This window comes from Neodiprion lecontei, chromosome 3 (assembly GCF_021901455.1).
Source record: "Neodiprion lecontei isolate iyNeoLeco1 chromosome 3, iyNeoLeco1.1, whole genome shotgun sequence".
NCBI lineage: Eukaryota > Metazoa > Arthropoda > Insecta > Hymenoptera > Diprionidae > Neodiprion > Neodiprion lecontei.
Window position 1 is genome coordinate 18,731,436 of NC_060262.1, and position 25,638 is coordinate 18,757,073.

General features: G+C 34.8%; 1 protein-coding gene and 1 long non-coding RNA gene across 9 annotated transcripts; one reads left to right on the forward strand and one right to left on the reverse strand.

Annotated features, from left to right (window-relative positions):
• The first annotated feature begins 169 nt into the window (after nucleotides 1-169).
• Nucleotides 170-19,941, forward strand: LOC107222254 (zinc finger RNA-binding protein). 7 transcript variants are annotated; one of them, XM_015661525.2, is made up of 12 exons: nucleotides 170-304; nucleotides 578-741; nucleotides 3,147-3,488; nucleotides 7,967-8,533; nucleotides 10,070-10,795; nucleotides 11,801-12,104; nucleotides 12,644-12,831; nucleotides 13,944-14,092; nucleotides 16,300-16,395; nucleotides 17,777-17,897; nucleotides 18,597-18,892; nucleotides 19,248-19,941. In XM_015661525.2, the coding sequence occupies exons 1-11, from the start codon at nucleotides 255-257 to the stop codon at nucleotides 18,890-18,892; spliced, it is 3,003 nt and encodes a 1,000-aa protein (XP_015517011.2). In that variant the 5' UTR covers nucleotides 170-254; the 3' UTR covers nucleotides 19,248-19,941. The 7 variants fall into 7 exon arrangements, with proteins under 7 accessions (XP_015517011.2, XP_015517014.2, XP_046591295.1 ...); XM_015661528.2 differs by having other exon boundaries at nucleotides 18,609-19,941; XM_046735339.1 differs by having other exon boundaries at nucleotides 8,078-8,533; nucleotides 18,597-19,941.
• LOC124293651 lies at nucleotides 17,768-24,872 on the reverse strand. 2 transcript variants are annotated; one of them, XR_006903524.1, is made up of 3 exons: nucleotides 24,025-24,872; nucleotides 23,733-23,856; nucleotides 17,768-17,904 (listed from the first exon to the last, which is right to left on the reverse strand). It is a non-coding gene; the product is annotated as an uncharacterized LOC124293651 (long non-coding RNA). The 2 variants fall into 2 exon arrangements; XR_006903525.1 differs by having other exon boundaries at nucleotides 17,776-17,904; nucleotides 23,778-23,856.
• Nucleotides 24,873-25,638: the final 766 nt, after the last annotated feature.

Sequence of the window (25,638 nt, forward strand, 5' to 3'; positions counted from 1 at the left end):
CGATAGGTTGTGAAAAGTCTAACTTGTCATCTTGTCCCGAACGTTCGTTCGACGCCGTGCGGATTTCACCGCGCTTCCCATGGAGCCAATGAAAGTGTAAGTTGTATGGTCGGCGTGGTGGCGTCACGCTGAGTTACAGGCGTACAGCGAATCGTATTCATTTTGGTTGTTCTCGGTGCCATTTCCATGAAAACTACAACACGCCCAACGACTTCCTCCATTGTCCTTCTTTCCGGGATACTCTACGAGGAAGGATGGCTCAGAATAATTATTTCGGGTTTACACACGGTGGAACACAATATGGGTACGAAATCGATTAAATATAATATTAATGAAAATCGTAATCTTAAGTAAAGTTCATAAATAGCGCGAAGCATACATCGTCAAACGCAATAATAATATCGGTAGAATTTTGTGTGCACGCGAAGCGTAGCCGGTTTAAGCCGCCATTAAAACTTGAGCGTCCGTGCCATCGAGCGTTTTGAGCATGAGCGTCGTACCTTTTCGCGATCAGTAGTTCAGTTCGTAAATCGTGACCATCATCATATATTCGTATTAAAATATTGCTTTACAACAGTGCAACTAGCGCTGCCGCTTATCAAACCGGACAGGCGGGATACGCGGTAACACCAGCAGCCACAGCAGCTACATACACTCAACGGCCCGCCGCAGCGGCTGCAACGGGATACGAAACTTACCAAGCAGCTGCAGCTGCGGCCGCAACCGGCACGACTTACGCCGGTAAGTATTCTCAACCGTAACTCTTTATCCTTTCATTTTACCATCATTTCATTTTCTGTCGACCTGAATCAAATACGTTCGATTCAAAGACCACGCGGATGTATTTCACGTCTCGAACGTTACACACGAGACCACGTCAAGCCGGCACGGCTTGGGAATTTACGATCGATCGACGTAGCGCCCAACGGTCTCTTTCATTTTGTTTTCCTTTTTTGTTTTTATTGTTTATATACGTATCTTTAAGTTGATTGGATTCCTTTATTCAGCCTAATATTCAAAATCTATGTTATGACGAAAATTAGCCGCGATTTTGCATTCTTGTTCGTTTAAAGGTTACACTTTTAAACGTGGTTGAAATTCGTTACGCTTTTGTTTCTAAACAACCTTTGGAAGAAATTTTTATTTTGTGACCATAGTATTGTCTGGAATATAATAAATATTCATTCATGAAGCTGTGGCTAAAGTCTTGGGGAATTTCCTTCAAAACCTTATCGTTGTATTAATGTTTCAAATTTCAATATCATAGCTGTGGAGGTTTTTAGAGTTGAGGTTACAGCGCAAGTGATACGTAAACCTTGAAAATGCCCTGTAATTTCCATACTTCGTAAATTGCTTATCCTTATCACTAATATCAGATTAATTCATTAATTGAAAAAACGTTCCGATACCAATAAACCATATTTTAAACCTTAGACTAGGTTTTATAATTATTGTAGGAAAGTTTTAAAATAATGCTCAATTTTCCTTTTAAGATAACATTTTGCCATTTTGTAGAATAGAGAAAGTTAAAATATCATAAGTCCTTAAATTTCTTTACATGTGGCCTCAAATATAATAAATAGTAAGCCTAGGCCTGTGATATCATATTTTCTATGTGTACTTGAAATTTTGATCGATCATATATCAGATCAAAACTTGAGTTCTTACTAACACTGAGATTTGATAATGAATTTCTGGCGAGAGAATGAGACCTGGGTCAGCAATAGTGAAGTTCTGTGTAAATATTATATTACAATCCAAACATATCTTTTTATTCGTATCTGATTTTCTTGAAATATTTAGAGGATAAATAATTCTCTTGACAGAAATCATCAGCCAAAAATAACATTCAACAATTTTAGGTTCAAAACTCAATTCTAATGATTAAGTCGACAAATTGACTCAAAAATCATTTGTACTTTGCTTCATGTGCTACAAAACGAAATCAGTATAATTGGCTTGTAACATATTTGTTTACCATCAAAACTTTTTTGATCAAGCTAGGTTGTTAAATACATTCAAAAACTATTGAAACACGGCAACGTTAAACATGAAAGTAGAAAATAGTTAAATTGTCAAGTCCTCACTGCAGAAATTGAATAAAAAACTTGATATCAAAGTTTTTAAGAGTTGCCTATACAAAAAAAAGATTTTATATGTTACCTCAGAATTCTAGTAAAGTTGCTATTGTTACAACAATGGTTTAAGTATTGTTGGAATTTCTAGAAAATTTCTGTACAAATAACTATTACTATCATTATAGTTGTCAATACTGCGTCTTTTGGTTATTGCAATATGAAATTGTTTAATTTACTAAATTTTTTGATATAGTTCCAAAAAGCCCATGCTTCTGGTCAATTAAAACTTTTGTATACCCATATATTTTGAATCGTTGACCACAAATATGCCAGTGAAAATACCTGCAAATTTGGTTTTCAAGGTCAAAACTCGCCAAAACTGATTTTGAAAGTTTTTTTATTTCATTTCGATAAGTGTTGATCTTCGAAAAAATGTGTTCTGCAAAAATTATAGCCTATTAAAAGATAGATCCGTTATGTTTCAAACAATTTTTGTCTGAAATAATTTCTTTAGCTAAATACTAAACTTTCATACCTAAAATTGTACTTTTTGATTATGGTTAAAAATATAAATAGACAAGGACTGTACAGTGACCGCAACTAGAAATTTCTTTCATTGCGACAATGATACACGTATTGTGTAAACACGGCAAGTCACTCATTTTGGTTGTTACAGGATAGTAAGCAAATTTAGTAACAAGAACTTCTTAAAATGGTTGATTGTGAGTTTAGATTAAATGACTCATCCTTGCCTTTTGAAAATATTTTCCTCGATAGTCAACTTAAGAATGATAATTAAACGCTTAAGTCAGTCACAATATATGTTACCGAACAAACAAGATTAAAATCGTCGCAACCGTATTCATTGCAATAGACGTAAGTCAGTATCAAAAATACAATGGCCTTTTGTTTAAGTATCTTCTTATTTTTCTTCTTGTTCTTTCTCTATAGCTATATCCCGTTAGGGCAAGTGCCAATTTTATATATCTCTACTGGTATGGTTAGCATCAAGCATAAAGTTGAAATTTTTTAAGCACTGGTCTTGAACTTTGGTAATTTGATTGAAAGTAGCAAACGCGGGAACGGTAGCGCAGACCTACGACTACGGCTACGGGCGTGCAGCACCAGCACCTACATACGACGCGACCAAAACCTACTACCAACAGCCCGCAGCAGCGCCTGCGACTTATACCACAACCGAGACACATTACCAGGCTGCAAAGCCGGCTTACAGTACCACCAGTGCCTACACAGGCACGGCGCGTCAAGCCACCACAACAGGACAAGCCAAAACCTATCAGGCATCCAGCACTGCTTACCAACAGCCGAATCCCGCACAAAACCCAACGTATTCCACTGGATACACCGCACCTGCTACGCCAGCTGCCACAGCATCCACTCCAACTAACAGTAAGTTTCACCATGATCTATTATAATTTCTATAGATTAAGTTTAGCATTGCCGATTCCACGATACGAAGCCGCAGCTAGTCACCAAAATTATTAAGTAAACGTGGCGAACTTGATTGAAAAATGGTAGAAAAGCTTAGCAATAAAAATTGGCTAAATCCTCAAAATATTATTTATACTTTTAAAGGGTTCTCAGTGTTGAATTGTACGGTGTAGACTGTTTCAAAGTACGGCAACAATTTTTTCCTATTGCTGGAACAAGGTCTAAACATTACTTTGTACCGATAAAATGAATCCTGAAGTACAGGATTTTTTACTCAAGTCAAAGATATTGTTACTTTCCCATTTAAATACTGTGTGTAGAAATATACTTATTCCAGATTGTTCGCGGATTATTTCAAAATTATTCTGAGTGCAGTCTTATATGAATATAATCGTATTATCTCCAATAATAATGCTTTACGTTTGAGCAATCAGGAACCATATATTAGCGATATTAGGACTTTTGATATCTTTTATTTCAAACAATGGGCTAAAGTTGGCCTTCTAAAGTCTACGAAAACAAATATCTAATTGTTTATATTAAAATCAAGCCAATTCAACCGTCCAACCAGTGTTATTTAAAAGGGGATAGAATCAAATAGTATCAAGTACGTTTTCAACTGGAGTTCAAATATCCTACACTTTGAAAAGATTCTCAGTAATTATATAAAAATTAACGTATAGATCTTCGTCCAGTGAACGAAAAAAGTATCACTTTAATCTTAACCAGTTTAGTACTGCATTATTTTATTCAAAAGTAGTTTAGTGCATTTGGCTACTGAATCTAGCTGCTGGCTTCAGCTGTATTGTTGAAGTCGACTTCATACATAGCGAGGCATCGTTAATTATCAGTAGCAGCAATAGAAATTTCCTTTGCATCTCTATTTTACACTCAAGTAAAGTCAATTCAGACCCCCCTAATTTTAGTGGGTCAACAATAAGGTTGGCAAGATTAGCATCTAACTTATGCCCATTGAACAACACGCACTGTATCTGTTTGATGTAGAACTGCGATTGGTTCGAGGTTGCCGAAGCCAATTTTAATTGTTCGATGATACAGAAATAGTTTGATGAAAATATGTTGTCTTGCACCAAAAATATGCAAGAATCACTATTCTAGTAATGGACAATCTCTTCATTTGAGTATATGAAGAGTCAAGCCAAATGTCTTCAATATAATATTCAGAATTTCTTGTTACCTAAGAAACTCCTGCAAAAGCTTCGATTAAACCAAATAGATCAACTGAAGCGATATTTCATACAATCAAAGTCTTATTTGTTATCAATGATGACTAAATTCATCGGTGTGCAGATGTATAAAGAAGGTGTTAAAGTTGATCAAAAACATTGTGTTTTCAGAGGAATTGATAACTATATCCTATATTCCCTTGGTTTATATGCTTTGAATTTTATCTGATTTTCAAATACTTATAGGGCCATTACTGTGTGTGATTAGTATAGTTTTTAATTGTTGAAATAAGAATAAATTTAGAAATAAATAGGAATTTGAAATTTTGGCCACCAAACATCGCTCCAAAGGTTTTTTTTTATGTTTTTTAATCAAATTTACTCCATATGGCTGGCTTTATTTCTTTTTAACAATCAGTACTGCAGTAATTTGTGGATCTCGTACTGGATTTGAATTTGAATTGAATGAAGAATTTGTACAGGATAAGATAAGAATACGTGGCAAAAAAAAAAATGTTTTTTTAAAATTTCATTACTGAATGCAAGTGCAGCAGAAGCTGAGCACCCTTGACTGTGTAGAATAGTTTCATATAATCCTAAAATGTCATGATCATTTATTTATAAATGTTAAGATTGGATACGTAAAATTAGGGTGGCCTTTAATTTAGGTCCATAAAAATTACAAGATTCAAGTTTGCAGCTATAATGTAACAAAACTTTTGTTGACAATTGTTATGTGGCAATTTAATTGAGAATCGCTTTGTAGGAGTCATACTCACAACTTGAGTGTATGCTTTGCTTCATTTAATACTTTACAGTTGATGGTTGACTGTATTTCTTAAAATACTGAAGTTACGGAACAGCAATTTCTCTCGATACTGTATTACATTAACTTTACGAACTTCTACCTTATGAGAACTTTTTTAATGATGTGTCAACATTGAAGAATGCTGATTAAGGTTCGAAGCAGACAAGAAATCAGCAAAAGTGTTGTCAGAATGGAGCTCGAGAATGATTCTGTGTGTGTTAAAATTGTACTGTTAATTTGTTTGGTAGACAATATGTACCTACGTCGGTGTATATCTAAAACAAGACAAATGGACAAATCTTGTATTTCTCTTTTTCATCTGGCGTAAATGAGTAAAGTAAAGAGAGAATGCCTATATACAGAATATGTTCTTCAAGAAAATCCACTTCTGTAGGTTTCAACGGCAATCTCTGCTTCAATTAATAACGATGCCTTGATCTATGTGTGGAAATAAATCATACTGCGCATTGATGGTTATATTCATACATTACGTGTAAAATATTCTGGACTCACTTAGTTGTCTCACATTATGAAATCCCTTTTTTTTTTTTCTTTTTTTTTTTTTACTACCAATAAATTGTCACCTTTAGTTTGTTGGCATGAAAGTATTAGGACAGTGTTACCTATCTCTGATATCTATCTGTTCATTAAACCAAATTTTCACATCAATTCAAAGTTAGCAATTGCATTTGCGTCATCCTGTTTTGGTTTTTATTAAAAGCGTAAATTTGTACGATTGTTAAAAATTATAACAACACTCCAAGAAGTTAATTGGTCAAAAATCGATACTTTCCGGTAATTTTATGACGAGATATTTGTACGTTGACTATTTATCAATTTATTACATTTGTAAGTACTCTTAAAAAATGCAGAAATAGAAATAGAAAATACTGGAATCATCAAAAAAATCTTGGATATTGATGCTTAATTTTAAACTGCTTTAAAATGGTAGAAAATCTAGCAGTAAAAGTCTTTTTTTTTTTAATTTTTTATTTTATTGTGTTGACATTGTTGAGTATTCAAATTTACAACATTGCACTGATATTGTCTACGATCAACAAATGGTAATATTGAATTGTGTACTGAAAAACAATAATATATTTCAATGACATTGCAGAAAATAATAGTCTTCTAAATAAGATGAACTACCTTGCATGGAAATAGCAAATATACCTTACTTACAAGCAATTTAAAATGAAGTAACGGTACCTCAGATTTTGTTTATAATTTCAGAATTCGTTACCTTTCAATTTTTAAGAGATCTTCAGAGCTTCGGAATATAACAATTCGGTAAATACTCAATGTATGAACGTCTTTTAGGAAAATTCATCAAGATTTTTGGATACCCAACCGCCTTGACCTTGTACTGGTCTTCAAACGAATAAAGTTTGATTGCACTTTCATTTGCCTGTTATTTCAATATTGCATCGAAATTTAGTGCTTATTCACCAATTAGTATCAGGGAGGGTAGTTCTTTGTTTTAAAATATATGTCATTAAAATTATCGGTAATTGAAAGCGTCTGAAATTTTGCATATAGCAAAACAATAGAGAGTATAAATTAAGTTTTGGAACATTAAGTTACCAACAAAAGTACTCCCATCATTTTTTATCACACTAAGCATGGTTAATAGTTATAAGAATTTTCAAGCATTTGGCGATCTTGTTCGCAACATCGCTGTATGCTTCCTCTAAGTCATTAAGTTAGTGTGTACACGCTGGTAGCAAAATTTGTCGGGCTACGACATTGTTAGTAATCACGTAGATCCGCCGAATCAAATAGTCAGACGATTCGAATTGTCCAACTTTTTGTACTTATCTGCAAGGCTGTATAAATTGAAAACTCGTCATTTTTTTTTTCTTTCGAGGACGTGAAGCTCGCAATTTGAACAGTCGTGACATTGTTGGATGTTCTTGTTGATTTATTTCACGAAAATTAACTTACGTACACTTTTCAACTTTATTTTCACTGTTGGATATTTAGTTCTTCCAATTTAGTATATCTTGAGTATGAAATAATGAGAAATGATGAGCCGATGACGAGACTGAATGATCATCAGTACTGCTATTCATCGTTGAAGTCAAGTATTTTGCCTTCTTGTGATAATAGTTGTATCTGTTTTTCATTAAAGATGATTTGGCTGACTGATCTCTTGACTCATTTTAAACACGTTTCAATATACGCTACATAATATGTCAATTGTTGGCTGTTGCTTGGATTTTTTATTTCCTTTCTGTTTTCTCTTTGTCTATGTAAATTTCTGAAGCTAAATAAAATCCTTTGACGGATTCTTTCCACTTAAAAGTATTGTAAACCTGAGACTCATGACATTCAACAAATACAACGATAGTTTTTTGCGTTTGTTAGTCTTCACGATTCACGTAAACAAGAATAGAATACCTTTTCCAAATTTGAGGTCGGATATTAATTTCCCCTTGCAGAAACGGCGAGTACAACGTATTCCGGCTACGACGCGGCGCTTTATAGCGCCGCGACCATGTACGTAGCCCAACAGAGCGCAAACAGCAACACAAATAACCAAAAGTCTGGAGGTTGGCAGGGTTATGGCAGGAAGGGATTTGGCGCCGGAGGCGGAGCGATGAAATCGATGCGTCCCAAGCAAACCCCCAAGCCTCAGCAGCTCCACTACTGCGATGTCTGCAAGATTAGCTGTGCTGGGCCACAGACGTATAGGGAGCATCTGGAGGGGCAAAAGCACAAGAAAAAAGAAGCCTCTCTGAAGGTGCCGCAGCAGCCACCTGCACGGGGAGCTGGGAACTCGCTTCGTTGTGAACTTTGCGACGTCACATGCACAGGGAACGACGCCTACGCAGCTCACATCAGGGGAGCGAAGCATCAGAAAGTTGTCAAACTTCACACCAAATTGGGAAAGCCAATTCCAAGTGCTGATCCCACCGTTCTCAATCCTAAACCAGCTGCTGTTGTCAAGGCAACTGTTACCAAAAAAGCAATGGTCACCGCAACACCTAAGATTAATTTTGTTGCATGTAAGTGCTCATATTTTATCTTTTTATTAACAATGTATGTATTTATTATTGTACTAATTTTGGAATACCTGAATCATAGTATGATTTTGTACTTATTGGATGGGAATCTCAGTACATCAACAATATTCGTGTGACCAAGCAAACTTCGTTTTGGCATTAATTTGAAAAAAAAAAAAAACACTTATTCAAGAGTTGACAACACAATCCTATACATGAACAAAAAGATCATGTTTATTCAGCGGGTGCAAATACTCTCAGTTCTTTAGAGTTTAAATCGTAAAAAATGAATATGTATAATGTAAAATTCACAGATAAATTTTCTATTTTTGTAATGGCACAAACTTCCTTCAAAGTTGCATTGTAGGGTTCCGAGAACATGCAATGTCACATAACTCAAGTTGTTAGGAATTTGTGATCACGTCTCAACTTTTTTTCTTTCCTTTTTACCAAAAGCAAAAACAAAAGTGAATTATTCCCAATGTTTTTTTATTTTATTTATTTTTTTTTTTTTTATTGGTCACGTGGGCTTGAATCTAAACCGTTGAATGAAACAACTCTTTAATAAAGTTGAGAAAATTAGCATATCCAGCACCAATATACTGTAGAACTTCTTGGAACAACAAAGCTAATTACAAATATCAATCCAAAATAGTTCACAGACTTCAATTTTTCGCAGTCGGTGCAAGTAAATTTAATTTTTTTCCTATGTAGGTTTGATGCTAGAGATTCGCATTTCAACAACCTCATTCATGAAGTGTACAGATTCCAATATCTAATATCGAATCTTGGAATATGCTATTTCAATGCTGCTTCCAAATTGGAACCTTCTATCCTTGGCTTTCAAAAATGGATTCTCAAACATTTTACGATTAATACGTAATTCAACAATATGCCTTTCAATGTTTGCATGTTTAAATTAGCAGACAATAGAACAAAAAATATATTCAAATTTTGTAGATCAAGGTCACAAAAATTTGGATTTTCTATCGGAATCTTTGTGTTCGTGTTTCATGTTGTTATTCAATGTTGGACCAAAATTAGCAACTGAAAAAATCTGGTTTCTATTAAACAAAAATATGTCCAGGTTCCTTTGAAGAAATAAAATTGAGCCTAATTTAATATACCAAATTATAAAGAATAGACTCTAACATATAAATTATTATACAAACACGATATAACCAAATCGGAAAATCGACTTGAAATGAAGACAGAATTTTTTTTCTCACTTTGTTTGGTCAATTAGATTGCCATGTTTATCTTGGGTTACCTTCTTACCACAGAGTTATTTATGAGAAAACACATACTTGTGAAGACTGTACGAATATAAAAAATATAAATGAAGTTTTAATGAACGTACGTTATACTTTATTACATTAAAGCACCCACGCTGACATGTCGAGTCGAGTGGAAAATAAAATAATGATTGAATTTTCGATTGTTGAGACAAATGCAGTTGAACCAATTGATATTCTTGAATTACGTTTTTGAGTATAATTGTCTAGATCTTTTTTTTTTAACTGGTGTTTCATCTTACAGCTGGAAACCTTGGCACTGTGGCTCAACCTCCAGTAACTGGGGAAGTCAAAGTAGAAGAGCCAGTTGCTGACGACACTAGTGAAGACGCTACAATTGACGAGAAAGATATTCAACCCGTGGGTCAAGAATATATAGAAGAAAACAAGTCTGAAGATGGGAAGATCATTAGTTTCAACTGTAAATTATGTGAATGCCGGTTCAACGATCCAAACGCAAAAGACATGCACATGAAAGGGAGACGGCACAGATTTGCATATAAAAAGAAGGTGAACCCTGATCTGGTTGTTGACATGAAACCAAGTCTAAAACAGCGAAAAATGTTGGAAGAGAAACTCCGTCGACAGCAAATGAGAGACGAATACATGCGTCGTAGAGAAGAGATCAATCAGTTGGGTCCTATAGGACCAATGGGACCGATGATGGATGAGGAAATGTTGTACTGGGAAGAGCGACGCCGGTACGAAGATGAGTGCGAATACTACGAATGGTACCGCCGTTATGGACGAGGACCTGGCGCTCCGCCACTTCCTCGGCCATTCCCAGGACCTCCCCCAATGATGATGTTCCCAGGTCCGCAAAGACGCCCAGAATCTTCAGACGACAAACATGTGCTGTCTCATCATTCTACGATATATCCCAAAGAAGAGGAATTACAAGCTGTCCAAAAAATCGTCTCTCACACAGAGAAGGCACTCAAGTTCGTTTCTGACACGCTGGCTGAGGGTGGTAAGTTCTTAACAAATTTCAAATAGGAGTTCGTCCATGTGCGCTGTGCAAAATGAAGTTGTGAGATTATCAAAAAATTTTGGTGTTTCGATTATTTAGTAGAATTCAGGAACTGGTATAAAAAAAAAAAATGTAGTATCCAACAAATAGTAGGGAATTTTAGCAAACACTTGTGGTTGATCTCAGAAATACCTTGAAATATCGCGTGTAATGCTATCTCTAAATTTTTTAACTACCACGAACAGTTTAAAGTAAGTGCTCATAATTTCTATCGCTCGCTATGCGTACTAAAATAGGAATTCTTTAAATTTTTATTTCAATTGCTGCGCTTGCTTGATTATCAATATTTATTGATAAAGATGATTCTTATATTGATAACAACATGAATGCTTAGGACCAAAACTTGATGTACACGAGTACTTACGATCTTCTGTTTTTTATTTGTGATTGCTGATACGACACAACACGACACTAAGTGATTTCATTGGCCTATGCCGTTTGATCCATTCAATAAAATCATGTTATTTGGTTCAACATTGAATGTCTAGGAGCACTGTAAGTGCTTATGGTGTCACGAAATGTGAAAATGCAAGCCAGTTCAGCGGCACCTGAATCTATGCGAGTAATTTTTTTAAAATGGTTTCGAAATTAATGTTTTTCAATCATATTGAAGGGAAGAGTTTTCAAATGTAAATTCTTGCTTTTGCCAAACAATACCTGTAATTTCGTGAATAATAGATATTCAGATATTTTTTTGGTCTGAAGTTGATCTTGAAAGATTAAACTTTCAAATAATGTCGCTACAAAAGTTTATTTTTACAAACGGGAGAAACGTTCTGAAAATCCTTGATCAACATTAATAATATGCATTGCCGCTAGTTTAAATCACTTGTCTAAGCTTCATTACTATGAGATGGTGATGTCAAAATATTCCATCTTTTAATTTATAACGGCCAAAGTAACAAAGAGGAACAAAAAGTTTATGCATCACTTTGATAATCGCAGGTAAAAAACCAGCGCCAGCAGTTGCTGTTCCTGCGCCTGTTGCGACGACGCCTGCTACAGCAACAACTCCAGTGGCTAAGGATGACGCAGCTGTAAAGAAGGATGGAGAAGCTGACAAAAAACAGCCACAAGCCCCACAGAAAGAAGATGGTAGCGATGGCAATCTTTTTTCTTTTCAAAAAGAGAAAGAAGATTCCAGGATTCTACGTGGCGTCATGCGAGTCGGAAATCTTGCCAAAGGTCTCCTGCTATCTGGAGACAATCACGTCTGTCTTGTGGTGTTATGCGCTGAAAAGCCTACTAAGTACGTGTATTCGTTTGTTTGAAATGAACTTTATCACGTACGACAATCTTGTCTTTTTTTTTCTTGGTTTATTTCAAGATCATTCCCCCTTAAAAATTGAACTTACTTACTGACTGTTCTTTATCACATTATTCTAGAAACGTAAGTACTGCAAAAGGTACATTTTCATGCATTTTTCTTTACTTTTCTTTTTTTTTTTTTTTTTTTTTTCATTCCGAATTTCTTAGCGTTCTTTGAACCTGCCATTACCAACAAACGCCTTAATATTTACTATTAAATTTATAAAGCCTGAAACCTTTGTAAAAATTTTATCTCACGGAAATACCCCGTATTCTGAAGGAATTCGATTATACATTTAAATAGATACTGTGAGTAAAAAATCCAAAATGTTTACCATATTACCAAAATATTTTATACTTTACCAGGATATTGTATCTTAGCTCAAATTGATAACAATATGCTAAAAAAATTAATTCATTCAAGTTTAATGGTTATGTCTACCTTTTTTGCTTATTTTTAATCTATATTGTGGTTTGTAGAACACTGTTGAATAAGGTGGCAGAAATTCTACCTACTCAGCTGAAAACTGTGGCTCCCGATGACACCTACAATGTCGGAAAGCATCCGGAATCCGCAGCTCTGACAGTTTCTGGTGGATCTGTGACTGTTAGTGTGACATTGACCAGCCCTCTGATGCGGGAGACACCAAAGGTTGTCGCACCGGCCGGTGAGTTAAATATTTTTTATCTTCGCAACGGCCAAGAAAAGGATAACTGTCACTAACGATTTGATGCGTGGAGCACTTTTTATTTTTTCATCATCATTTTTCTAGCTATAAACCGTTTATCGATTTGGTTTGTTCTTTTCATGGCCCGGAAAAAAAATTTCTGTGAATTTTTTTTTTCTTGTAAGCAACCTAGGAGGACGCCATGACAACAAGGACTTCGTGGTCGCCGGTGCATATCTGGTCTAATGTGGAAATGTATTCTTTTAATTTTGATGTAGGGTAAAGAGCTGCGTTTTAGTGTGTCCACGACTACAGCTTCTAATCTCAAAGTAATGCCTTGAGGAATGTGTAAAATAATTCTTCAATTTAGCCATGGATTAAAAATTCTAATATTAATTAAATAAAGAATTTAAAATCTTCGCAAATTGAGATGACCACTTTCATTCGTTTCGGTTTCACTTTTTTTAGAAGCACTAGTCCCGTTTTACATTCTTTTCAAACTCGACAAAATCAATTGTATGCGTCAAATATTTAATATATATATATGTATTCCTTCATCCGTGGACACGCTTTCAGACACGAAACTACGCTGAGGCAATCTTAAAACTATGGACTTTTTGATCATGCGTGAACCATGTGACTCCTCTCCCTCCATTAGACCAAATACCGTTTAAAAAATAATAATACGACGACACTTTCAATACGAATATTTTGACTTGGGATTCTAAGATGTTCGATGTAGTTTCATTGTTGGTAGAAAAAAAAATAAATTAAAAAATAAAAAAAAAAACAACCAACACAAAAAATGAATAAATAAATACCTAAGGGTGGTACTCCCAATGTTAATTGCGCAACATCGACAGTAATTAAATGCTGCGAATTGTGTTATCGTCACTATCTTTCTCGAATCAATTATTGTGAAGCGACGTGTCACGTATTAATGTACAGTACTTGATTAGACCTGTTTTAATTTGGACTATTATGAGTCAAAGAGGCTCGAGTTGCTGGACTCGAGTTGGCAATGAAATGGAGGGACAATCCCGATTGCTGGGCATGATCAAACACTCTAAGTGTTGTCTAAGCGTGTTGTGCTTTCTTTGTTGGGATCTCAGAGAATGCTGGACAGCAGCAACAGGGAGCTGCACAACCGCAAGCGACGCCCGCGACGCCGGCCGCGACGAAACCAGACCCACCAGATGTACTTCCCAAGGCTAAGTGTTTGGAGGCTTTAGCTGCACTCAGGCATGCCAAGTGGTTTCAGGTTTGAATCAATCAACTCTCAGTTCAAAGTTTCAAACTCAGTACGCCACTTCAGCAACACTCGCGGCTGTTTTCTGTTTTTTCTATTATTGGTCAACCGCACGCGTGCCAGTGTTCTTTATTCTTCTGGCAAAACAAAAAGAGCAGTCTTAGAACTTCCAGCCTTGTTACGATTTTATTTTACAATTTCAACACCTTGGAACCAAGTGGCCTGGTTACTGATTCTTTGCTCGCATTTTATGTATACTTATTATTGCGTGTGCTAGCCAATATAAAATACACATTTGTACATAATGATCTAAAAGCAGCAATGCGGAATACGTCATTCAAACAAAAGAACGGTTTTCTTTGTAGTAATCAGTCATTATGAAAAGTTCAAAATGATTGCGTCTTCGTACAATTCAGTGAAATACAGAAAATCACTAAAGTACTAGAAACCTTTGTATCACCTCCACAATTTTTTGAAAATAATTCGTCATCAAACATTTGAAAAATGAATGAAATTCAGATTATGGTAGCGAAATGTTTGGTTTGACTTTTTTAGAAATTCAAAAATTGAAAATAAAAACAAATAAATTGAACCTTTGAAGATACTAAATTTTCAACAAAAGCGTACCCACTTGTCGTTGAAGCAGGATGATTCCGCGGAACATAGAGAAAGATTAAGAAAAAAAGACTGAATATGATTGTTCAAATGATCAAAAAAAAAAAAAACAAATGACATATTTGATACCACATAGAAAAATGATAAAGTAGTCTGAATTAAATTTTTTCGTTAAGTATCTCATTTTAGAAAACAGTTTTATGTCTGAAAACTTTGAAAAAGTCGGGAAATTTTACAATTCAAAATTAGTGGTAACTCTGGAAGTAATCCCAGTGGTTTTCTAGGTATAATTCAGTTTTCCTGGTTATTGTTGGGTTTGTTTTCAAACGTATAATATTTGACGCATTTTGGTGCACAACTGAAACAGTTAGGTAGATATTACGAAATTGTAGATCATATTTGACAAGTGACGGACTTAACACGGAATTTATTACTCTTATGGAACTGGTTACTGCAGTATTCTATCCTCCGGAATACTTTGTATTATTCATTTATTTCATTACTCGTCTCTCCATTTCCGAATAGTTTGCTACTGGTGTTTAATTTGGCTATACTGATGAAAAATGAAATCATTCAGTGAAATTTGTTTCTATTTGAATTGTACAATTAATATGAACCGATTTTTAACGACTTATGGTAAGAATGAAGATATGGTAATTACATTCAAGTATTGCTGTCTGTTTAGTTTGTTTCATCCTGTAACTCACTAATTTTGTATTGTTTATCGAATATCTTGTTATTGGGCAAAGCGCACGAATAGTCTACATTAAAAATGCGAACAGATAGTCTGTGTTAGGCGAGAAGCCAGCGCAGTATGTAAATGTCACTCTGTCACTTGTGTGTCATAAGGGACATTTATGTCTGCTATGCCTCTGGTCGGAAACATCCAGAATAATAGGAAACTGCTCGTAAAGTGATTAGAGATTTTTAATTCCATAATATCGAGATAAATGAATTTTATTTCTTTTATTTATTCATTGAAGGAATGCTTTTCGAATAAGCTTATTCATTATTCTGGATAAATGATAATAACCGCATAATTGTAGCCTAGACTGAGTCTGTTATAGGTCTGTCTTAGATAATGACCACGACATTTTCTTGTCTACTTGTAATAAAACCATTGATCATATAGGTAAATGATGCCTAAAACTGAACTGTCCAGCTTGTAGCTAATTGCATAGCCGCTTTTCAAGATAAACTATATTAAGACAGACAAGCACACACAGTTACGTCATAACTATACCGGGTGTTTCTAGATTAGAAATTGCAGCTTGCTGTAAGTAATGTTAAGATAGGAATAATGTTTTGTAAAATAATGAACACTTCAAACTGTGCTGGTTCTTCTACCACCTACAAAAGTTGTGTAGTACATGCCAGTTTAATAAGTCCCTAGAGTTTGTCTAATTTTAAGACACAATAAACACCCGGTAATTTTGATATGGGCTAAACGTTAGAATATATAGGACACGAGGCTGGGAGGATAGCTAAAGCCCACACAAAGCAAAACAAAAGTTAAGCTAGGATTACGCCTCTCCGAATGAATCGATGTTCTCCACCTTGATACAACAGATTATTTGATTTTGAATTAATGTCATTTTCAACAGGCTAGAGCAACTTCCCTTCAGAGCTGTGTCATGGTTATCCGCATAATGCGGGATCTTTGCAACAGAGTACCCACCTGGGGACCTCTCAATGCATGGGTTCGTATAATTTATATCACACTAATTGATTATAAAGTTAATTTCAATTTTAACGTTTCTACTGTCTGAGGTATAGAATTTTGGGAAGTTTTAGGGTGGCCACGGGTCTGGAAAACCGAAAAATCGGGAAATATCAGAGAATTTTGTATACGGCGAAGAATTTGAACAAGTGCTTTCAGTTGTTTTTGAAAATTCCGCGAAATGTATTCAATACGACCACTTGAGTCTTTCTTTTTAAACTATTACTAATGATTTGATCTAGTTGTTTATAACTTGCATCTCCTACGATGCTTCCTAGAATATACTTCAAATTCTTATTCTATTTACTGCATTCGTTCAACTAAATATTCATTTATCGAATCGAGCTAATGACGATGTTTAGACAAATTTAAGGTCATAATCTTGAGACTAAAATTATTACAGGAAAACTACTTTTTTAAAACCGCAAAGTTGTACGACCATAGTGCAAATATTACTTTTCCATATAATTGTAAAGTACGCCAATATGGTTGCGTTTTTCTCGATTTAAACTTTACGGTCAGAAAACACGATCATACTGGCGTACTATAGAGCTACTATATAAAAAAAATATACTAGTCAGAGGGACAAAGCGTTTTTACAGTCGTTCATAAACTCATCTTATTTATACTAATATCAAAATCTTTCAGATTATCAAAAAGTTATTCAAATTTTAGATTTTTGTTCCTTGGATTTTACATCAAACGTTGCTATCTCCAAAAAATTGAGTCTTACAACACAACTGCTCCACATATGTTGAAATTAAGATAAATTTGAAATAATGGTCCTTACATGTTATGCAGGAATTATAAAATACCGCATTTGGGATCATGATAGGAATTGAAATGACTTCAGTTATCGATTTGTTTACGCAAAGCTGTTTGATATTTCATAGATTTTATCTAAAACGATTTGGGAAAACTAAGTATCTGCTGCAGGACGTAAGGGATTTTAATTTGCTGCCAGTAGAATCTCGTCTTTACTCGTGTCAAGTCTGTGACCAAGGAATTTATAACTAATGATAGCAAATAAGACAAATTCTAAAATTGTCTTTGTCTTCTACCATTGTTGGTAAACACTGGCACATAATAACAGGGTTGTGAAAGACTAGCAATACCGGAAATGCCATTTTATTAGCTATTCATCAGCAGAATTTTGTCTGCTTTTCAGTGAATTTTATTTCATTACACATAACCTATATCATATATTTTTTTTGTGACCTGATTTTCTTTTACTGTATATTTTTGTTATTGTAATTAAACTTACTTGTATTTATGTGACTTTGAATCCGCCATGTCACTTCTCTTCTTTCTTTTATCAAATTATTTTAGTAACTTTTACAATTGTTTCACCTTTATTGCAGGCATTGGAATTGCTGGCTGAAAAAGTGATCAGTACCGCTGGAGGACCTCTGAGCCCAGGAGAAGCGCTGAGACGCCTTTTGGAATGTGTAGCTGGTGGCATACTACTTCCAGGAAGTCCAGGTATTGACTTAAAAAAAAGAAATTATAATAATAATAATTTGCATTTCGGTGATTAAAATTGAGACATGATGAGCCGATGACGAGACTGATCTTGTTATACACTCACTTAATGATCTTGAATACAAGTATTTTGTGTTCATTGTATTATTAGTGATGTTTTTAACCTTGATAAGATGATTTGGCATACTGATCTCTTCATAAGTAACCAAGAAGAAGAACCAAATTGTTCATATTCATTAATGATCATAACATTATTGTTTAAAATTTTTCTTGATCAGATAATGGAAATTCTTGACAAATTTGGTAACATTTGTTCAGTTCTATTATTGAACTAGCCATTATCAATTTACATTCGATCGACAAAATTTTGAAGCAAACTAAGGATTTTTTCTATAAAATTGAACTCAGTTGGCAAAATTTAGACCGTGAAATAAAACATACATACATACCACCTTGTTTCCAGAGTAGAACAGCATGAAGAATATTGCTAGTAGACTTAGAAATGACTAGGGTTTAATACCTGATTTTTTTACGTGAAATGCCTTACTTATGGTATGTTAATATGGTAATTAAATATGCAATATTGTAAACATGCTGTGCGTTTTAATTATTTAGAATCATTCGTTATGCAATCACTTCTACCGTAATGATGTTATATATCTTGCATATATCTCTAGAATTGCAACAATTAATTTGAAGTTATTTCACCAGGTCTGCTTGATCCATGTGAAAAGGAGCCGGTCGACGCTATAGGTAACATGACAGCACAGCAAAGAGAGGACATAACATCATCGGCACAGCACGCACTAAGATTGGTCGCATTTCGCCAAATTCACAAAGTGCTTGGAATAGAGCAGCTACCACCTCCAAAATACAAGGGTAGATTTGCGCGTAAGCGCAGACGTGACAATAGCAATTGTGAAGGAACCGACAGTGAAGCCTCGAAAAAGGACAAGAAAGCTGAAGAAATTAAAATGGAAACAGACGCAAAATAAGTAATACCAAACATTCAATTCACTTTATAAATTACTATAACTATCGAGTTGCAATGAGATGAAAATTATGTTTTTTTTTTCTTATACTCGTTGTCTAGTAATATCAATTGCTTGTTTAATAATATGTTTTGGACATAGAAGTGACTTGAGACAGTTTGAGATCATTGTGTACAGTTCGATGGTTCTTGTATGTCGTTAACTGAAACTGTATAATAAGCTAATTTCAATAAATTTTAAGGAAAATGGAAAACAATCGAATTTCGCTGCGAGAAAAAGTCTCATGATTCCAAGTCGCAAAACTATAATTTAAGTCACAACTGAAAGTAAAATGAATTCATTGACTGAATGATTTCAGCTGGTTTATTTATGACTTGGACTCTGAATCGTCGCGACGGAGTTTGTTATCGCACTTGGAGCGCGGTTTTGCGGTGGCACAGGTTGTGTGGTGAAAATTTTTGCAACAAGCGATTGATATTTAGCTAGAGCTCTAGACTTTCGTAATAAATGATGATTGATGTATTGGTCGGTTCTGAATACTTATTTACAATTAGCTGTATTCGAAGTCAAAACGTGAGAGCGTTTCGATTTAAATATGAGTACTGTGGTTATCTGCTGCCACAAACGTTGTTATAACGAAGATTTATAGATCCTCTAAAATTAAGCTTAATTGTAGTTTGTAACCAGTCTCCTGTGAATGTTGTGTGTAATCGTAAAACATGCATAAATTACCTGTACCACTAACATGCCGATTGATATATACGACTTGGCGGACACACGTAGTTCCTGGCATAAAAATGAACGAGTTTTTTCGTACATAATACGTTATGTACTTTATTTATGCAAGTTAGTTCCGCAGGTAAATTTTGATTAATATAAGTTTAAAGTAGTGTTGTGTCCATGAAGGCGGCTTGCGATATGCCGAAGAACTATCACTTACGTTTAAGTTATTAACTTTTATCTGACACATGTAAGACCCTGCCATTGTATTTTCAATCACAGTCGAATAAAATGAAAATGTATGCGTAGGCTGCCAGTTATATTCACAGAAATTCTCATTCAAGTTAATTACGTACACATTCAAATCTTATTTTGAGATTTATAAGTTTCATTCACCGTTTCAATATTCACCGTGGGTAACACTGCAAAGATAAGAAATATTTCTTTTTCAACATCGTTTATAATTAATCGATATTTTTCAATGACTAGTATGTATGGGAACAAGTTTGCGAGATTTGATACTTTCTATATTGTATACTACATTTCGCATGATATACGACGTTCAAAACACCGTCCGGACAAAAGCCGAAAGTTATTTTGGAATTAACAACCACTGCTTTGAGTTACCATCGATATCTTTAGACGGTAATTCAGAAATGGAGGGACATGATTACATTGAATACTTCCTGATTGAAAGTATTCCAAATCCAAACAGCCTTCGACTGAGGTACGTGCGATAGCTGCAAATGTTGAAAGTCATGAAGAAAAATGAGTTCCAGTAGAAGGTTACGTCATGTTGTAAAACAGTGGACCCCTATAGGTATTTTTGAATTTAAAATATTAAAATCGATATTCAAATTATGTAAGAATGGTTTTAAAAAAACGTTCTAAATATTTCGGAATTGGTATTTCTTTCAAGTGAAAACAATTCATTGCACATATCATTGTTTTATCAAATTAATGATATGTATGATTGTTCCATCTTTCAAGTAAAATTTATGTTGGTGTACTTGGGTTACGTCGGATTCTAATCGTCTGTCAAATAGGAAAATCTAACTTACGGTGGTTTGATTCTAGGAACTCAAATATAGGTAGAGTGTTAATTTTATGTGAAATATGGAAAAAAAAGTTGCTTCAAATATGTATTTACAGGCTGTTTAAAAGTCCGCAGCGAAAGGGTATACTTCTAATATTAAGTGCTTGTGCATCAAAGATGCAAAGTAGGTCTAGGCAAAAAAGACATTTCGTACGATACTTTATGTAACAATAGTACGTTTTACAAGTTTCTACTCAAAGGTTGTTATCAGTAAATTAACAGTAAATCTTCAGAATAAAAAAAAAAATGTTTGTCGAAGGCAGAAAGTCATAGGTCTTGCCCATTTGACGGGTGTCTCGAATTCTAGATGATATATCAGGCTATTTTATTTCGTTGCTGTATCGAGTCATTGCATAATTATTTCGTTAATATTACTTTGAAACATTCGTGAGACATCTTATCAATATTGTAAACCAACATTACGCGTGCCGTGGTCAAGTTTTTTACATCAAATGGTAAGCTGTTAAGAGGGTGTCCTGAATTGGAATGTTCTGCGTTTTTTGTGATTTTTTTTTAGAAGGAAAAGAAAGAAATGAAGTTATTGAATTTTGAGGTATGGTTTTATATATATTTAACGAATACAAAAAAAATGTTATAATAGATTTCTAAGCCTATTTCATGGGTGTCTTGTCGCTGCAGTCTTCAATCGGTCAAAAAGGTGGGAAAGGTCCATCTCATAATTTTTTATTGAAACAAAAAACCAAAAAAGGATTAAATTGTTATGTATTTGTCTTCTAGTTGAACTAAAAAAAAGGCTGAAAAAAATGTGAAAGTAAAAACTGGTGGGTTTATAAAAAAAATGTGTGAAAAAAAATTAAACTTTAAGGTGCTATAACAATTTTATTTGAATAAACTTTTTTGACGAACTTTTTTAGTTCAATTAAAAGAGATTTTAATACTGAGGGAAAAAAACTGACTTTTAGTTTTTTAGCTATCACGTCCGCCAATTTAGAAAAAAGTTGTCAATAGGAAAAAATATTAATTTTTAGTTACTTACGCTGATAATTTGCTAATCAGCTATTCCTGGTCCATATAATAGCCTTACTTCTTTAAAAGCCTCATTTTGATGCATTTGATCGAGTTTACAAGCTATACGAGCCTCCTTACTGCTAAATGCCTGACGATTGTTCTCTCTCTTGATCCGTTACGTGTCAGCGATATCAGCAAACATTTTGCACTGCTGGCCTACACTCAAATTACGCAACTGCATGACACTAAAAAACGCTGAATACCCTTCGTTGAACATACCTGCAGCCATGTAGGCTGCAATTTCAACGATTTTTTGGCCCGAATTGAGGTGTTTTGGAGTGATAAGCCGAATTGTTTAGTTGAACGACTCATTGGAATTTTTAGTATAACCGCCTAAGCATCGGGTTAAAAGGTTATCATTTGAGAGATCTTCATAAATTGGGCGAATGTGTTTTTCAACTTCTTCAATAATCAATCGATTGGGATGCTCGTAAGATTTTAATTGATTCATGGCTTCAACTTTGCGCCATTCACACCAACTGTCGACGCCAACTGGACAATTATCGTACCGAGGAGATTCATCAGTTGAACAATAATGATCTAATGTTGCTATTATAGCATCTTCCATCTTTCGGACAGAATCCATGTTCTTTCTAATGGCCATAATAAATCATGAGTTTCTTTATGACACTGTCTGTCAACCTTTTCTTCCCATCAAGCTTCCGTTCTTTCTTTATAATTCAAAGTTATGAATCTATGCGTTTTGTACATGCCCCACGCACTCATTTTTTGTAACGGGACAATCAACACCGTACAGATTTATCTTCAAAATACCTGCAAAAGTTTTTGAATCAGCATCGCCGATGTTAATTTGTATATTTAAAGCCCAATTTTTCGTCAAATCTTTAAAACATTTCTGTGATAGAATCCATCTCCATCGGTCCCAGCTAAACCTTGATGATTTGAGAAGCATGATCCTGCGAGTCAGTTTCGTACCATTTTCAAAATTCTAGTTTAGAGTACAGCTGTGGCAGTACGCACTTTTTACGATAAGGTTGATTACTTTAACACTGTAGTGCCAATGAGAGTTGTTACACCGTATAATGAATTGAAGCCAGGATGCATCGCCAGACACTTTCAAATGATTTTCAATGTTCTCGTTTTCTGAATTCTCTCGCTTCTCTTTGACAACTTTCTCATTGTCAGAGACTGTATTGAACATCGATCCGATGCCGAGTGAATGTGCTGGACTATGTTATCGTACGTCGATTTCGCTAACCCTTGACATAGACTGTCCATGAGTACAGAAAATACGTTGATGCCATCTCGTCCTACACCAAGTTGCCTCAGGACAAACATGATTTGCCTATTTATTTCATAACTGGTGTTTATTAACGGATCTGAATTAATTTCGTTCCGACCGCACATACACGATAATACAATTTTGAAGCCTAAGCCGCGATACCCGCTTTCTTCGAATTCTATTTTTTGCTTGCACGATGCGCAAAATACAATACCAGCAATTGCTTGAAAAACTGTGCAAAATTCAACGATTCTATAACAATGAAGTGGATTCACAATTATATCTTCACTGCTCGCCGTAGATAATTTTTTTCGCGCTGTTGTTACCGTTAATGCTACAAACTACTGGGTAAAGTCACGTATACTGAATGAATCATACACATTTATACTTGTATTAGACACGTTAAGACTTCAAGGACCCTTCAACCTTTTTCAGGTATAGAATTCTGAATAGAAAATCGGAGTGGCGAGGGCTCGCACACCTGCTCAACGCTCATCTGCTTCGGGCTTTATATTCATGGAAATATTTAAAATTGGCCTCTGTCACATATTCTTAGACGGTTTATCTATCGATTTAAGCAATAAAAATAACGGTTTTTTGAAATTTTAATTTCGGACACCCCCTTCATAACAATGTTTATTCTCGAGTCTATTTACCCATCTTAACATTATAGTAAGATTTACAAGGGACTATTTGTTTCTCATGCATGCAAAGTCTATAGAGGTGGAAATGAAACGTTTATAATTGAATCTTACGGTATTATATGCCGTTACACCAAGTTTGAATACGAATGTTCTTACAGAGATGGAACAATTGGGGCTTCTAGAGATCCGTCTCAGCTTTTTCAGGAACGTTCCAGTAAGGTAAATGTCAACAGCACTGAAAATGAGATCCGAACTATTGTTACAAGATGACAAATAGACAATATATAATATTTAAAACAGCAATTATTTACTTTACCTTTTTGATCTGTACTACGTACAATGAATAAGATTTGAACACTCATACCGAAATAATGTGTATTATAAAGAATAAACGTGTAATTACCATAACGAAATCGGTCCTTGCAAATATCCACCTAACTTATAATGCAATTCATGTTTATTTCTAATCAGTCGAATCATCGGAAAATTAATAATTATTTTAAGTGTTTTCGCAGCGGATGTTCTCTATAGGATTTCGCTTAGTTCAAAACTTGGGAAACGGCGTGCCAAGTGCAGGCAGTTGAACGTCTTTGTTTTGATCAATTTAACAGTATTTGATCATCCGTGTGTGCTTAATTTAGTGGTCTCTTATCTTCGGTTCGATAACGTTGTTTTCGACATTCTGCATAAGTAAATATTATCAGGTTGTTGTAAACTTGTCAACAACTTGTAGCGCTACACATGAAAATCGTATGTAACACATGCACATCGAACACATGTACAGTTAGTACAGTCATTTCCCTATTCCGATGCGTATACAGTCACCCCCCACTCCACGTGGCTCTCGCTTTCGACACCAGCAGCGCGAGCTTTTAGCAATTAATTATTTCGCAGAAATTTTCCTCTACTCTCGCCCCTCGGCAGGGCCATATATCTAACGTCCGTTGTATTGCGATGGGTAATTAATGGGCGCTTTCATAGTAATTTCCGCTGACGCATGTATTGATTACGACACATGAATCACAATTTCAGTTTGACACAGAAATGAGATGACTTGAAAAAATTATTTCGAATGTAATATGTAGGTCCTTCTTATTAATGCGATAAAGAAAGATCGTAAATGATATGAAATGAATCCTAGTCGACTTTGTCGTATCTCGTGTTATCACCTACTGAACGTGTTTTGGGATTTCATGTATTCTAAAACTCTTCTGCCAAGAGTGATTAATTAAGGTAAATTTGTATTTTCAAAGCTTTTTGCGAAAAAAACATAGTGTCGTAATTTTTTTTACCTGCGTATGCATCAATTTACGACGTGAAACCTCGGGGAGAAATAGCACGCTTACAGTAGACTGGGAGAAAAGCTCTAGTTTACTAATAATAACCATGCGAATGTAAACATTTCCGCGAATGTCTATTGCTCGACATTGGTCAACAAGATTGTAGGTCAACATTATTTGCGTCGTTGCCATGGTCGTAACCAAGTTTATAACACGGAATAAATAATGTTATCTATTTTTTCGAAAAGATGCTCGATGTAAAAATGACTCATGGATTGCATCGAAATGAACATGAAAAAAGGTTCGCGGTCTATGACACACAACACAATTTACATCGACACCTCGAATGTTGCGTCAGTTTCGATAAAATGTGACCAACCAAAAAACTCTCATCGATGCGAGAAATTTTTAATTGGTTACTATTCAATGCTTGTCGAATTTCTAGACTACAAACTTTGTCAGCATTTTTGGGGAACAGCATTATTGAATGCATCCGAGATAATATAAAGATCTTGTAACATATGCACATTGTAAATTTATAGGTGCTGCTAAATGAACCGCTTTACAATGTGTTATCATCTAAATGTATTATACTGTTGTACGGTAAATTATGCGCTCGTTTCATCAAAAACGTCAACGTTTGCGTTGAAAAATGAAGAACATTCTTTTGTTCAAACAAATGAACAGCAGCTGATAGTTTATGTGTTTCGGACATTTTTAACGTAACTATCCTTGAG